Here is a 13,283-nt window from a genome sequence, read left to right as displayed (position 1 = left end):
TAGTTTTCGGTAAAAATAATAAAATATTGATCATGATGCGAGTTAGTGTAGTTTGTTGAAAAATTGCTACTTAATAGAATAGTGACATTTTTAAATAGCGTTTTAGCCTTATTAAACTACTAACTATTTAAACTGCTACGCCGAGTACACTAATAATGGAATCTAAATTTGAAATTTATTATTCAATTGAGCAAAAGTTCTTCAACCACACATGGTTGAATAGTATATAGGAACAAAGTAACCATGCATCAAACAATAGATTTGGATCATAAGTGTTTCAACTTTCAACCTAAAAACTAAAAAGAACTAGTTCATGTGTATGAATTCTATACTGTACACATGGCTTCCTGCTCCCAAATAATATTCCTCAACATATGAACTATTGAATGAAGAGCCTGGACGTCACAGCACAAAATGGAGGTGTTGGCTCGTCGTGCTTTACTCCTGGTCTGTCGGAATTTCGAGGTTCTTGAAAACTGGACTATCTACGCCTACTCCCATCGTGTTTAGACCATTGTCTACGTAAATAACAGCACCAGTTATGGCAGAGGCCAAAGGTGACGCCAAAAAAGCAGCTGTATGTCCGATTTCATCTGCACATGATTGAAGATCGTTAATAGAAGAGTGGAATATACGACAAGATCAAATCAATTGGCTTCCCTTATATATCCTACCTGCAGTTAATTCTTTTTGCAATGGAGCATTAGACATAGAATAGTCGATCATCATATCGATGAACCCAATAGCCTTTGCAGCACGACTCCGTAGTGGACCTAAAGGAAGGGAAACATTAGAAAATTGTTGAACTCGCAGTTGAAGTCTAATGTCACATGATTCACTAATCTCGTTGGTAATCGCAAATCGAAAAAAACGAATTATGGTCGGGTTTAGGGTAGTAAGGACGAAAAATTGATAGCAAAACTACCGGCTGATATTGTGTTCACTCTAACCCCACGTTTTCGCCCTGCTTCAAAAGCCAGTACCTAAGCAGATACAAAACAATGGTAGGATAAGAAAGATTGACCAGTGAATGCATCTAAAAAACCATTCTAATTTCAGGGGTAGAGCAAAGATTTTAGAGGCCCTATTTATTTTTGCGTTGTCTTTTAAAATGGGGCCTTTTATTTTAGCATAAGATAAAAACATTTCCACTTTAAGAAAAATAATTCAAGACAAAACGTTTTGTAACATTATATTACTTCAAATATAAAAAAGGTTTGTCAACAATTCACTTAAAAATTGTTGTTTGGAACTAAGCCTGAATAACACCATTAAATATTTGTGACCCCTTATTTCGAGGGGCCCTAGGTGGTCAGCTACCCGGGATACCCCAAGAACCAGTCAAGCAAATTTGCACCCTCAAGAGATTCGCTTATATAAACATATGCTAACCCGTGTGTCGCTCTCCAATGCAGCTTTTGCAGAACTCATGCCTCCACCGTAACTGTATGAGAAGTCAGAAAATAAAATTTAGAAAAAAGAAGAAAACCGAGGGCACGTAAAAAAAAGTGAGAAGGGAACTTTACCCTGGAATCATCCTCTTGGAAGCCATGTAGGTCAGTGAGATGGACGAACCGCCTGCAAACAGCAAAATATACCATTAAATCGGGCAGAAGAAAAAAGAGATTTGTAAATAAAAGGGAAGCAAAACGTATCAAGGGGATCATACCGTAATTCATTATTGGAAGGAAATGCTTCAGCAAGGAAACATAAGAGTAACTAGAAGCAGATAATGCTGCAAGGTACCCGTACCTTGACGTTTCTAGTAAAGGTTTAATGACCTACACAATGTGTTCTGTATCAATTAGAAAAGCAATTGGCCATAAAAGCAAGAAACTTATAATGTGAATCAGTAATAACCTCAGGTCCATTTGCAAGTGAATGAACAAGGATGTCAATGTTGCCGAAATCTTGTTTAACTAAATGAGTAACTTCCTACAATTCATAAAAAAATGATTCAGTACAATTTATAAGATATGCTGTGAATTAGATATGGAGATAAGAAGAGCAATTTGAAATGATAACTAGTGTGGGCATTTCAGGTGAATGCATAGTCTGGATTAGAGGTGTTTAACGAGACGGGTCGACCTAATGGGTCAAGGGTCGGGTCACATTTTAACAGGGTCAATAGCAGGTTGAGTCAATAACGGGTAGGTGAATTAACGGGCTGGGCCAGATAATTATAAGAATTGGTTATGAAAAATTTTTTTACGGCTTTTTTTTTTTTTGTTTTTATATGATATTACTATATATATAGGTAGGTCGACCCAACGGGCCGTAAGTAGAATTAAAAACTATTATATGAACTTTAAAAAAACAGTCCAAAGTGGGTCAGGTTTAAACGAGAGTGAGTAGATTGAACACCTATAGTCTGGATTAAAGTGGGACCTAGTTATGTCATTTCTTTAAGTTAAAGATATTTAAGATGCATTCAAAGATAACGGAACCATTTATACCTTAATAGTCCAATTGATTAATCCAGAGTAATGCTTGCTTAATTTGACCTGCATTGGATCCATCACCAAAAGAAATAAGAGATCTCTCATCAAGCAAAAATACACTAAAGATTCATAGTAAAAGAAGGGAGATAATGGATGGTCCATCATTACATCTTCAGGAACATCATCTGGATTGTCAAAAACAGCATCTAGACCATAAACCTTGGCAATCTTCATCAATGAACCATCAGGCAACCTAAAATACCAGTTCAATATCAGGCCATTGCTTGTGTAAGTCTCAAAAAAAGAACAAACAGATAAAAAAAACTATTACACTCGTGATTCATTGAATTTCCCACGTCTTAGACTTGTTTCAAAGATACTCAGCGCCTGTAAAAACCACATTGAAAAGACGGTAAAATGTTTTAATGAACAGAAATAAAAGTTTGTTATTCTTCAAAAGCTGAAACCAGGAGTCACTTACCGGGACCCAAGTGCCAAGAAGAATCTCAGCACCAGCTGCAGCCAGAGACCTTGCAATAGCCCAACCATAACCTTTATCATCAGCTACACCAGCAATAAATGCCCTCTTACCTGCATGTAGTCCCTGTTATATTCTCGTAAATCAATTGCTCTTTTAACACTCCTGACTGCATTACACATAAAATCATCCATTTTGATCTTTTAGTTTGTGGGAATCTGAGTAATTGATGCCTTATAAAAGCCTCTCATGGAGTAATTGACAAGGAGTTTATTTATTGATATTAAATGATAGTAATGAGAATGAATTTTAGTTTTATGATTCATAAATTGGGTTACGTAATTCTCATGGTACTGTAGCTCCCACCCTTAAACATGTTTCTTCATAATTTTTCATTTCCACCTAATACCGCCTTTTCAAATGATAATAGGAGGGAATAAATTTTGCTTAATCATGATTCATAAATCTTGTTAAGTAGTTTTTCTAGCTAACTTACATTAAGATATCATTACCATTCAGTTCCCACCATTTAATAACAATAAACAAACTGACTGTAAGAGTTATTCAAAACAATTTTGTTTGATTGTGGAGCGGATACGTCTTTTATTTCTAGTGCATTTCTCCACATATCTTCTATTTCTTTGAAACCTCAAAAATCCCAATTGTGTATCCATTTACCTGAAGGTACAATTTTCCTGTGTGATCGTATCTTTTATAATTTTCCATTGGAGATTTGTGGGAATCTTTTACCAACTGATTAAATTCAATTAGATTTGGGAACATTTGATATCATTTTGGGTATGGATTGGTTGGAGAGATATTCAGCAGAGATTTTGTGTAAGGAAAAGGTTGTTAGAATAGAAACTCCCGAGAGAATGAAGTGTATTCGGAAGAATCAAAATCTCAGCTAGAGACAATTTCTGTAATTCAAGGGTTACAAATGATAAGAAAAGGAGACGAAGGGTTCTTATGTTTTGTTACTACTGAGGAAGTGAAACATAAACCTAGTTTGCAAGAAACCCCGATCGTTCAAGAATATTTTGATGATTTAATTTTTATTTGTTTTTTTGAAAATACTGTTGTTTTATTTATAATCACGGCTCGATAGACTTCCGCTTTAGCAGTACTTACTATTATATTATATTAAACCTATATTTAGAAAAGAATAGTCCGTCACACAGCAACAGAACACTTGTGCCAATAACATTAGTCTCATATTTCAAGCATTCAAGGTAATAAAACACATTACTACTTATTTTTGTTGTACAATGCAAGTAGATAATGGTTTAGAGATTTCAAACCCGATTCCGCCAACAGGGGCAACAAAAACCTCAATCATAAATCTAAATAGGCGCAAATATTAAACTCGCTGGTAAGATTTCCCTTTTTTTTGTTTAGGAACATTGCTAAAAATAAGGTTATTTGATTCTTGACCACCCTAGACTCAATGTTCATGTTCAGTTGTTCTACACATTCAAATAAATCATTCCTAACGTTATGGGGGCATTTGGCAATGGTAGTTGGTAGCATGGGCTTTTTTGTTACTTGTTTCAGCCATTTGTATAGAGATTTTTACTAAAAATTAGTTGTAAGACTGTTTATTGGAGAAAATATGAGTTAAAAGTCAAAAGCAATAGAAAAGTCATTTATCAAAAATTTTTTTTTAGCTATTTGACAAGAAGTCAACACAAAAGCTGACTGGCGACTACCAAACACTTTAAGTCTTTCAACACATAAAGGGTTGCCAACAATTTACACATCCTTAAAATCCAGTGCACATTCCAGTAAGATAATAGCACAAACACACGAGTACATGAATGTTATGGTACAATATAGCACAGTGTATCAAATCACCTTTTAAGTCGATAGGTAATCCAACAGGCGGCCTTTCAGCGGAATCTACTATTGCTTTGATCACTCCCTTGCGCGATTTCGAGGGGGAAGATGAGTTGATACGGTGCAATGGCATTGAATATGATACATTCCTAGTATGCTCTGCCCACGATGTTGGCTTAAAATCAGTGCTCAAGGAAACTGAACTGCCCCTAAAAACACGCCGACGAGCAGAAACACATGGCTGTACTGCAGCCATTTGCAACCCTGATGCTGTAGAGGCGACCATTTTCAATAAACTCACTCCGACAATATCAGATATTAATCTGCAAAATTGAAATTGAATCAAATTGCGAAAAAACAAAATTGTGTGTCTACAGATATAAGCCCAACAATATCTCCTTAAACGAGGCTGCGATTTATCGTCTTCCAACTCTCACCAAAACCCTAATCATGACGTGCATGAGCGGGAATAATGGGTATGATGAAGACGATGAAAAACATCCAACAATCACGAGCACTGATGTTTAAAGGCTTATTTGATCATCAAATTGTACAATGCACACAATTGAGATCATCAAAATTGTACAATGCACACAATTGAGATCATCAAAATTGCTACATTCAATCCATGCATTCAAGTCTCAAGATTCAAAGATTATAAGTTATAATCATCAACATTGCATATATCCGGTAAAAATCATATAGAAGATGAAGATTTAATCAGTTATAATATTAAAATAATGCATTTATGATGTATATATAATATAATGGTCAAAGATTCAAACTCTATCAAGAACTCAACATAAAACAAAAGAAAAAAATGCAGTAAAATGAATCAAGAAACAACAATGCGAAAATAATGGCTTACATATACCAAATTGAAGACTGTAAAAGTGGTGAGACAATTTTAAGGAATGGGTTCGTGAAAATTTAAATCTTTGAATGAAAAAAATGGGATTTCTATGAAATCAAGATTCCCAACACTTGTTTGTAATAAGTGTTCTAAAACAGTGAACGAGTTTGAAGGTGGATTACCGAATTAGAGGAAAAGTTACTATATTTGTTTTCTGCAAGTTCCACGGATGACCATCATTTTTACTTTTTCTACATGGAGAAATATTTTTCAGTTACTCTCCTTTGAAACGGGCTTATAACTTTGCAACTGACTCAGATTTAATAATATTTTAAAAGTATGGTTATTTTTAAGATTTAAAAGGATAATTTCAAGACTTAAAAATTTAATATTAAAATTTAAAAATTCAATTTTAAAGTTTTTAATATCAACTTTAATATTTAAATAATGTTAAAATAAGAATTTAATGTATTGGTCTTTTAAGTCTTAAAACTATCAAATTGTATTATTTAAATGTCAATTTCATATCTTTGATATTGGTCTTTTAAGTCTTTAAATTGGTGTTTTAAGTCTTTAAATTGGTGTTTTAACTCTTGAAATTGACATTTTAATTAATGAAATTGGTAAAATCTATATATATATATATATATATATATATATATATATATATATATATATATATATATATATATATATATATATATATATATATATATATATATACACACACACACACACACAATTGGGTCGGCCCAATAAGTCGCGTCTCACAAGTGAGACGGTCTCACCCAAATTTTTGTGAATATTTTTTAAAATTGATATGGTGATCTTAAATTTTCATTTTTTTCATTTAGTAGTTAAAAAATTAGTTTTTATTAAATTCATGTTATTATTTATTTTCTTTTTAAGCTTTCTTATAAATTTTTTTTTGGAAAATGAAAATTGTTTTATTAAATCAAAACAAAATCATACAAAATATGAAAGGAAGAAAAGAACCGATAAGACCATAACTCTTAATTTGCATCAACATGGGAGTGGGACACACTACGCAAACACGGACACGGCTGGCGTGTGACGTGTCGCGTGTCCGACACGTGTCGGACACGGACACGCGACGGACACACGAAAATCCGTGTCCGACACGCCAAATGAAGTGTCCAATTTTTTAATATTTTTTTCGGACACGTGGACACGGCAAGGACACGCGACGGACACGGCTAGAGACACGGCAAGGGACACGTGTCGTTTTTAAAAAAAAAAAAATTGAAAAAACTGAAGAAATAAACCCTCTACCACGCGGTCAGTTTCACTACTCTCACTCTCAGTCTCTCACTTCTCTCACTCTCACTTACTCTCATCTCAAATCTCACTTTGAGTTACTGGACTCACGCCTCCACCACGCCTGCTCCTCTAACCCTAAAACGGCTGCTCCTCCACCACGCCACCGCCACCGACGGCTTCACTGAGTGGTGCTGTGGTCTGCTCCAGTGCTCCTCAAACACTCGACGGCTAATATTAATCCAATGCTCCAGTGCTCCAGTGCTTCCCTAAAAATCGATTTTTTTGATTTTGTTTCAGGTATTTTCAATCTTTATCCTAAATCCTAATATTAATCTTGTTCTAATCTTTAATCTTAGTGTTAATCTTAAATTTTTAATCTTGTTGAGTTGTTGTTTTAACATTTATTTTTACTGGAATTTGATGGATATTTGATTTCAATTTGATTACTGTGATGGACTGTGATGGATATTTGATTTCAATTTGATTACTGTGATGGAATTTGATTGAATTTGATTACTGGTATTGTATTGTATTGGTTGTGGTTGTTTATAAATTTGATGAAATTACTGTGATGGAATTTGATTACTGGAATTTGATGGAGTCTATAAATCTTTAATTGTGGTTGTTTGAATTTGAAGAGTTCAATCATGTCTAGTAGCGGGGCTAGTGGCTCTGATTCGTGCAATGTAAGTGGTGATGCTGCAAATGAAGAGGGTGATTTCTGTTATTATCCTTTGTGGAAATATGTTGTGAAAGGGAAAAAAATGAGTGGAGGTGGGGGTAATTATACTTGGCAATGCAACTTTTGCAAACAAATAAAGAGTGGTTCATATACTAGAGTTAGAGCACATTTGATGGGACTTGCAAAAGGTGAAATTAATCAATGTCCTAATGTAACAAATGAGGATAAAATGCAAATGAGAAACTTAGAAAGACAAGTTGAGCAATATAAAGAATCTAGACAACCAAAAAGACCACCACTTCCTAGTCATTCTTTGTCTTCCGAAACTTCTCTTTCACCAACTTCATATGCCAAGAAAAGAAAATCTGACAACCCAATCACCAAAGCTTTTGATATACAAGCTCGAAACAACTTAGATGCTGAGATAGCAAGGATGTTTTTTACTAGGGGATTGCCTTTTAACCTTTGTCGAAACCCTTACTATGTTAGTTCATACAACTATGCTGCCACAAATAATATTCCTGGTTACAAGCCTCCTGGTTACAATAAAATGAGAACCACTTTGTTAGAGAGAGAGAAAGAAAATGTTGAAAGGCTTTTAGAACCCACAAAGGCTACTTGGAGGGAAAAAGGAGTAAGTATAGTGAGTGATGGGTGGAGTGATCCACAAAGGAGACCTTTAATTAATCTCATGGTAGCTTGTGAAGTTGGTCCTCTATTCTTAAAGGCCGTTGATTGCTCAGGAGAGGTAAAGGATAAAGACTTTATTGCTAGTTTGTTGAATGATGCCATTGAAGAAGTTGGAGATGACAAATTTGTTGTACAAATTCTGACTAATAATGCAAGCAATTACAAGGCCGCTGGAGAACTTATAGAGGGTAGATATCCACATATATTTTGGACACCATGCATTGTTCACACTCTTAACCTTGCTCTTAAAAACATTTGTAATGCTAAAAATGTTTCAAACAATGAGGAGGTTTATGATGAGTGTCATTGGATAACGGAAGTTCATGGAGATGCTTTATTTATCAAAAACTACATAATGAACCATTCAATGAGGTTAGCTATATTTAATAAGTTCTCTCCATTAAAGCTTCTTTCTGTCGGTGATACTCGCTTCGCTTCGGTAGTTGTCATGCTAAAGAGGATGAAACTTCTTAAACCAACTCTTCAATCCATGGTTGTTAGTGAGGCTTGGTCCACATATCGTGATGATCATCGTGGACAAGCTACACTTGTGAGGGAAAAGATTTTAAATGACGATTGGTGGGACAACGTTGATTACATCCTTGATTTTACTCGTCCCATTTATGAAATGATAAGAGCATGTGATACCGACAAAGCATCCCTTCATCTAGTATATGAAAAATGGGATTCAATGATTTCAAAGGTGAAGGAGATCATATATAACCATGAGCATAAACAAAGGCATGAGTATTCTTCTTTCTTTAGTGTGGTCGAAACAATACTTCTTAGCCGTTGGAAGAAAAGCAACACTCCACTTCATTGTTTGGCACATTCTTTGAATCCAAGGTAAAGGAGATCATATTGTATGTTTAAATGTTTAAAGCATTAGATTATGTATTAACTAAATTCTCTTCTTTTTTATGTATTTAAAAGGTATTATAGTGACGTGTGGCTTAAAGAGGTCCCCGGTAGAGTTGCTCCACATGTTGACAATGAAATTTCCACACAAAGATTTAATTGCTTCAGAAGATTGTTTCAAAACTTGGAAGATAGAAGAAAGGTTAATATGGAGTATGCTATTTTCTCGGCAAGAGATGGTGGTGTATTTACCGAACCGGAGTGCTTGAATGATATGTACATGATGGCTCCAAAGCATTGGTGGGCAACTTATGGCTCACAAGTTCCGATGCTTCAAGCATTAGCATTCAAGTTGTTAGGACAACCATCATCTTCCTCTTGTTGTGAGAGGAATTGGAGCACATATAAATTCATTCGTTCATGTACTAGAAACAAACTTGCACCAAAACGTGCTCAAGATTTGGTGTACATTCATAACAATTCATAACAATCTTCGTTTGCTTTCAAGGAGAGGTGAGGCTTATAACAAGGGAAGAACAAGGTTGTGGGATGTTGGAGGAGATGACTTTGGAAATCTAGAAGATTCTATTTGCCTTGGCATGGCGGATCTTTCTCTTGATGAGCCCGAGTTGGAAACTACGTTTGTAGCGGAGGATGATGATGGATGTCATATGGATGATATGTGAAGATCAAACTTATATTTACCTATTTATTTGGTTTTCTTTGATTTGGTTTGTATGACTATTTTTAAATACTCCTGTTGTTTATTTGGTACTTATTTGAATGTTATGTGAGTTTTATAATTTTAAAGTGTTTATTTACAAATATCAAATGAAAGATTGTAAAATTATCTTTAATTTGATATATTTATTATATTAGCATTTACGTGTCCCCGTGTCCGCCATTTTTAAGTTGGCGTTTTCCCGTACCCGTGTCGTGTCCGTGTCCGTTTTAGTGCAACCTAGGGGACACATCACACATCTTTTATGAAGGGTTTTTCCACCCACATTTTTCCTGTGCATACAAGAAAAACAAGACTTCTATGGCAAAACTAACTATCTAGCTGAAAATCAACCTAATCCAAGGGTCTTCAAGACGAACACCTTAGATTGGGATGTTCTCTTAATTTCATTCTTTAAATGCTTGGTCATCATATTCACTATGGCAACTTTAAAATTACAGACATTATCATCCCTAGCGCAACGAATACCACAAGTAAGGCTACTGAGGGCAACTCTCATGACTTTTACGTTTGTTAGCTGCACCAGACCATTTTCTATGAGCAAAACTGACAATAGAATCCCCAATTCCAGTCATACCCAGCCATTGCAAAATGTTTGTGCATGAGACATTGTAGACTAAAAGAACTTTTTAAAAAACAAGTGATCAGTAGATTCATTATCAACACCACATAGTGGACATGTAGCATTAGTAATGATCCCCATTGCAAACAACTTATCACGTGTTTCAGTCTATCATTAACTACAAGTTACAAGATGAACTTATGCGTTGGGATTTCTATTCCAAACAAACCTAGCCCATTATACTGCTTGGCCATCACCTAGTAGTTCCTTGTAAACTAATTTTATGGGGTACAGTAGGATTCATTGTGCACCCAACAGCTTAAAATCTCCTTGACTTTACATATTTTCTTAAAAACGTCCAGCTTGAGGTTATTGAAGCATTACCTTTAAAATAATTCTTTTTTTTATAAAAATAAGCATCACAATCATCCTCATGGGACATTATTTGCGATAATTTATTTGAAATGAGTACTTAATTTTACAAAAATCTTAACTTTTTGTCCATTATATGCAAAAGTTAAAAACTCGTCACCATATAGATATAAAAATATTTGTCAAACATAAAAAAATCAAAAACTTAATATTGCAATGTGTAAATTCCCTTTGTTGCAGGTTCTCAGGTTTGATTAGTTCACTTCTAATCACATCATGGAATTACTGAATTTTGGTGTTTGTGTTTTGTGAGGATCCACTCACCAACAAATCACAAATTCTCCAATGAGATTAATTATTTCTTTTACATATCTTTTTAAGTTTTAAAATACCAATTACAAGATTTAAAATGATCATTTAAATACTTAATAATCACTATTGATGAAATGACTACTTTATAATACTCAAATAAGCCTTAACCTTTTTTTGCCTTAACCTTTTTAACTATCTACTTTAATCATTAAAGTGTTCATTCCAAAGTTTAAATTCATGCTCAAATGCTTAAAATTCCTATTCCAAGCAATCTTCTTTGATTAAGGGTTAAAATGACTACTTCAAGACTTAAAATGACTACATTAAGATTTTAAAGTTGTCAATTTCACTTAAAATGTCTATTTTAAGGTCTAAAATAATCATTACAAGTTTAAAATAACAAATCCAAAAAATTATAAAATTAAAAAAAATTGTAAAAAGTTATTTTTTTAGTGGGTTGGGTTGGTCGTGGTTGCATGCATGCGACTGTCATAGGAGAATTACCGTTACCCAATTTACTGACTCTTATATGTGACTGTGTCTTTAGTAAGATAAGCCAGTGTCAATTTTAACATTCAAGTGATGTGTTAAATAATATTGAGCAATTAAAAGAACTATTTTAATTTAAGTACAAAAATTATTGATATTTTAATTAAATTAGTTAGTCTATTTAACTCAATTTAAAATTGTCTTACAATAAGACTCTCTTAATTGAGAATTTGTGTCAACCGCATAATGCAGTCTAATTTAATTAATATATCATCAATAAATAGAGTTTAGTTTTTTTTTCTCTCTAATTAATTTTTTGAACTTAACTTATTTTTTCCTATACTTATCCCATGTTTGATTTGATTCAACTTGCAGTCATACTAAAAAATAAATATATAAGCATCAAAAATTCAATTTTATGTGGTTAAATTAAGTTTATTTTAATAAACATAAGTTATATTTAGTCAAAATAAGGTGATTGAAATATGGACTTTATATTTGCTTGTTGAACTTATTGTACTTTGTGTTGTTGATCAAATAACTTATGTTGTTACTAATATATATCATTATAAAATCATAATGTGAGAGGGACGGACGATTTATATGGGTCGGATCCTTCTCAAACCCTTATAACAAAACAATACATTCGAAAATAAAATCTAAATACAAAACAACATCACTAAAAAAGAAAGTCGAAAAAACAAGCTAAAAAGGCCAACTGAAAAGACAAAAGGTAAAGGTAAAACAGTTTATTTGATGATCGATACTAAATAGTTAATATAAATAATCTTTGCATTGAGATGAATCAAACAAGATTTCACTTGACTATGTTTTAATTTATAGATTAATAATAAAATTCAAACTAAGAGTAAGAAATGAACAGTTTTCAAAAAGCAAATGAGACAATACTAGTGAATTGGAGAGAGTATAATTTTGGAAGGAATATCTCTTAACAAATTTAATATTTATGCTTATTTTCTTTCAACAATCTCATTTCTTCATAAAATTCATTCTAATGCATTACTATTTGAACACGTGGTATTAAATGGTAATGAAAAATTATTTTAAATTGTGAACAAAACAATTTTTTCATGATCAAACTTTCATTATAATGAGAATAACATGATATATATACCATAAAAATTTACACTATATATTATTCAGATCACCATCAATTAGTTCCGTTAATAAAGAAGCCGTTTTTGAATGAAGCATTAACCCATATAATTATATGCTTTTAAAGTGTCAACCGTAATTAGGGAAGTATTAGGAGAACTATATTTCATATCATAGAACTTAAAGTCATAAATGAGAATGGATTAAGTTTTATCACTTTTATTTTTATTTTTTTCGCTTTTTATAGTAATTAATGTGATTTTTATTGTGATTCAATGTTATCCTTATTATAAGATAAAGTTATCTAATATATATAGTGTTATCCTTCCCATATAATATAATTAACTTGTATTTGTTGTGTTTGGTTTAAAATTTTATCATATTAATAACAAATTTTGAAGTTGATTTGTGGTTCTACAAAAATTATTGTTTATTTTAAAGTTTATGATGAGGTGACGTTTATTTTGATTCAATGTCACCTATTTAGTAAGACAAAGTTACCCTTTATGGTGTACAAAAGGTGTCTTTCTTGTAGAAGTAATTAATGTAAAAGATCTACCACATTGGACAA

General features: G+C 33.0%; 2 protein-coding genes across 2 annotated transcripts; one reads left to right on the top strand and one right to left on the bottom strand.

The window, feature by feature from the left end:
- Nucleotides 1-205: 205 nt before the first annotated feature.
- On the bottom strand, nt 206-5,657 carry LOC130817400 (enoyl-[acyl-carrier-protein] reductase [NADH] 1, chloroplastic-like). Its single transcript, XM_057683077.1, has 13 exons — nt 5,624-5,657; nt 4,774-5,078; nt 2,923-3,032; nt 2,773-2,828; nt 2,610-2,694; nt 2,457-2,504; nt 1,861-1,935; nt 1,670-1,781; nt 1,527-1,578; nt 1,393-1,444; nt 926-983; nt 675-773; nt 206-593 (listed from the first exon to the last, which is right to left on the bottom strand). The coding sequence occupies exons 2-13, from the start codon at nt 5,039-5,041 to the stop codon at nt 439-441; spliced, it is 1,170 nt and encodes a 389-aa protein (XP_057539060.1). The 5' UTR covers nt 5,042-5,078; nt 5,624-5,657; the 3' UTR covers nt 206-438.
- On the top strand, nt 5,311-9,805 carry LOC130818641 (uncharacterized). The gene is made up of 4 exons (XM_057684802.1): nt 5,311-5,445; nt 7,528-9,107; nt 9,195-9,470; nt 9,628-9,805. The coding sequence occupies exons 1-4, from the start codon at nt 5,311-5,313 to the stop codon at nt 9,803-9,805; spliced, it is 2,169 nt and encodes a 722-aa protein (XP_057540785.1).
- Nucleotides 9,806-13,283: the final 3,478 nt, after the last annotated feature.

The sequence above is a fragment of the Amaranthus tricolor genome, chromosome 7 (genome assembly GCF_026212465.1).
Source record: "Amaranthus tricolor cultivar Red isolate AtriRed21 chromosome 7, ASM2621246v1, whole genome shotgun sequence".
Taxonomy (NCBI): domain Eukaryota; kingdom Viridiplantae; phylum Streptophyta; class Magnoliopsida; order Caryophyllales; family Amaranthaceae; genus Amaranthus; species Amaranthus tricolor.
Note: the sequence above shows the minus strand (reverse complement) of the source record. Positions and strands in the feature narration are given on the sequence as shown.

Excerpts from the sequence above, each read along its gene's own strand:
- LOC130817400 (XM_057683077.1), bottom strand. The coding sequence starts at position 5,041 with ATGGTCGCCTCTACAGCATCAGGGTTGCAAATGGCTGCAGTACAGCCA. Across the intron at positions 984-1,392 it reads CATTGGAGAGCGACACACGG|GTACTGGCTTTTGAAGCAGG; the intron begins GTTAGCATATGT and ends GTATCTGCTTAG. Across the intron at positions 774-925 it reads AGTGAACACAATATCAGCCG|GTCCACTACGGAGTCGTGCT; the intron begins GTAGTTTTGCTA and ends CCCTTCCTTTAG.
- LOC130818641 (XM_057684802.1), top strand. The coding sequence starts at position 5,311 with ATGCACACAATTGAGATCATCAAAATTGTACAATGCACACAATTGAGA. Across the intron at positions 5,446-7,527 it reads ATCAACATTGCATATATCCG|AGTTCAATCATGTCTAGTAG; the intron begins GTAAAAATCATA and ends TTGAATTTGAAG. Across the intron at positions 9,108-9,194 it reads GCACATTCTTTGAATCCAAG|GTATTATAGTGACGTGTGGC; the intron begins GTAAAGGAGATC and ends TGTATTTAAAAG.